Source organism: Anastrepha obliqua, chromosome 1, assembly GCF_027943255.1.
Source record: "Anastrepha obliqua isolate idAnaObli1 chromosome 1, idAnaObli1_1.0, whole genome shotgun sequence".
Lineage (NCBI taxonomy): Eukaryota > Metazoa > Arthropoda > Insecta > Diptera > Tephritidae > Anastrepha > Anastrepha obliqua.
The window spans coordinates 177,900,534-177,903,055 of NC_072892.1; the positions used below are offsets into that span (position 1 = coordinate 177,900,534).

A 2,522-nucleotide genomic window follows, 5' to 3' on the forward strand; every position below is an offset into this window, starting at 1 on the left:
CGTATGCATCTGCCTTACTTTGAATGTGAGTGACTGTATATAAATTTATCTTTTTTTAACACAGATTTTATACTTCTAACTTTGCAGATCTCGTTAAAAAATCAAATGTATGATTAGCGGACGTGACGAAATAGTGGACGTGACGAAAAGTGGGTTTTCCTCGTTAAGAGTTCCCACTATTCTCAAGTTATTTTATTTATTACTTCAGTGTAGGTTTACAAATGGCACATATAGATTTCAATCCGATGCATGGTCAAAATACATACATATATGACACAAATCCATGGGAATAGTTAAGCTAAAAATATAAATAATTAAGTACCACTTATAAAATAACATACAATTATTCTATGGCTTGCAACGACCTTTTTCAATTTTTTACTACATTTTTAGAAAGGGGATAAACTTATGCCCTTTTTTCCCTTGCTTCCAAATTGCATCAATGGATTAAGTAGCATCCGAAATCAGTTGTCAAACTTTACTTAACCTTGTATAATTGAATCATGAAGTATATTATGAACACATTTGACATGTCATTTGTGTTACCATTCTCACAAAAATAGATGGTTCAAAAAGCAAACGCTATATGGCTCACCCTGTACTTGTTCTCCAGTTTGATATGGTTGACGGGAAAATATTTTACTCAAACGAGGAGTTGATTGCAGAAACGAATGTCTATTTTGTAGACTTGGACAAATCCATTTATTGCTTTAAAATCAAGTCAGCTATAAGAAAAAGACGTGTGAATATTTTTCAAAACCTTTTTTTTTATTCAAATGCAGCCAAAGCACCAAAGAGACGTGAAGAAAATATTTTTTTTTATTATTATATATAACTATAGTATGTTTCTATATTTTTATATAAAAGGATGTATATAATTGTATAAATATACTATTGAAATTCATTGTGGAATCGTCCCATTATCGTGTCCCATAACTCAGCCGGCTTGCCCCAGAATTTAGCATTTTCTTTCTATCCAACCATTACTTCCGAATAAAACCGAAATATTACATTACCATGTCTGACTAATACGACTATTTAAAGAAGAAGTGTAGCACAAGCTTTACACATACATATAAGTAAGAAATGATAGAGCAAAACACGACTCCCTCAACACTTCGCACTCATCCAGCCCAATACGGTTTATTCTGATCATAGTTGATCTTAGGGCTGCTAATCGGGATTTCCTGCATTCTCCTCTTCTTCATTCTCCTCTGGTATTGGCCGCACATTACCGTTGTCTTCTTCATCGGAACGCACTGCTCTTGTCCTTCTCGATCTTCTAGACCTCGAAGTCGGTGAAAATTTATTAATATCGAAATTTTGCTTTGGGCCGGAATCTTTTATCTTCGATTTTGCTTGCTTGGCTTGCTCCTTAAGTGCAGCCAACTGCTCTGGGGTCATATTTTTAGTCTTGACCAATTCCGTGAACGTCTCTTTTGCTTTGCGTTGCTTCGCTTGCGAACGTTTTAAACGATAGAAATCTTCGCGTTCATATTCATCCAATTCATCTCTTATATAGTTGATTGTATTTTGAAAACGTGGAATGACAATATATTCCAAGCCATTGATGCGCATATTATTTTGTTGTACACCATCTTGCAATGTATTTACCGAGTATTCCAGCGATGCTATCGCAATGAGTACGCGTACGGCGGATTGGAAACGTGCACGTACCATTTTGATCTGTTCGCCACCACGAGCCAAGCCTGTGAGGGGGAAACTTTCTGGTCTATCCACATAAAGCTGAAATTGGGGTAGCATCAAACCAGCAACTTTAATATTTTTTATGCGCATATAAATATCTGCCTTGCGTGGCGGCAATAGCTCGAGTGGACGCAAATCTACGTCGAGAAAATTCACTTTTGCCATGGAGAAGATTGCATCGGACATTACTTTATCCACCACTGCCTTTGCTGAATCGAGTTCGGCAACTAATTCACGCAATTTGAGTTCGAGCGCATCGCGTCTGCGTTTGAGCAGATTTAGGCCACGTGAGGCGGCCAACATGCGCTGTCTCATGAGCACAAGATTGGCACCCGAAGGAAAAATATGGATGCGATCCTGTGCCATTTTGGATTATGTTTTCAGAAATGTTTCCTAAGAGCTTACTAAATATAATCGCCGTAAAAAATTTGATTCACAAGTAAAATGTTTAAATAATGGAGAGAGACTTTTCAACTGACAGTACATTTTTTTCTGGTTCCTCCGTACGAACAAATTCACAATATGCCGCAGGGTTTTTGAAAATTTGTTCACTCATTTATTTATTTACTTATTTAAAGAATGGAATAGAATGGGCATACATGTAATCTTTTAAAGGTACCTACGTCTACTTTATATGAGAACTTATATTTATGACATGAAATAAAATTTAATTAAATTAAGGTTACATGTCGGATTGGGTATAATGCCGCATGGGTAATTTTAGGCATAGTATAAAAGAAGATATTAAGGAGTGGCTCCTTCAACCTTTGATTGCACTCTTACCAAGCCATGCACAAAAGCCAAGGAAATAATAG

At 36.3% G+C, this 2,522-nt stretch overlaps 1 protein-coding gene across 1 annotated transcript; it reads right to left on the reverse strand.

Moving 5' to 3' along the window:
• Positions 1 to 836: 836 nt before the first annotated feature.
• Positions 837 to 2,211, reverse strand: LOC129235481 (V-type proton ATPase subunit D 2-like). The gene has a single exon (XM_054869347.1). The coding sequence runs from the start codon at positions 2,071 to 2,073 to the stop codon at positions 1,174 to 1,176; it is 900 nt and encodes a 299-aa protein (XP_054725322.1). The 5' UTR covers positions 2,074 to 2,211; the 3' UTR covers positions 837 to 1,173.
• Positions 2,212 to 2,522: the final 311 nt, after the last annotated feature.

Coding starts and splice junctions, on each gene's coding strand:
- LOC129235481 (XM_054869347.1), bottom strand. CDS start 2,073: ATGGCACAGGATCGCATCCATATTTTTCCTTCGGGTGCCAATCTTGTG.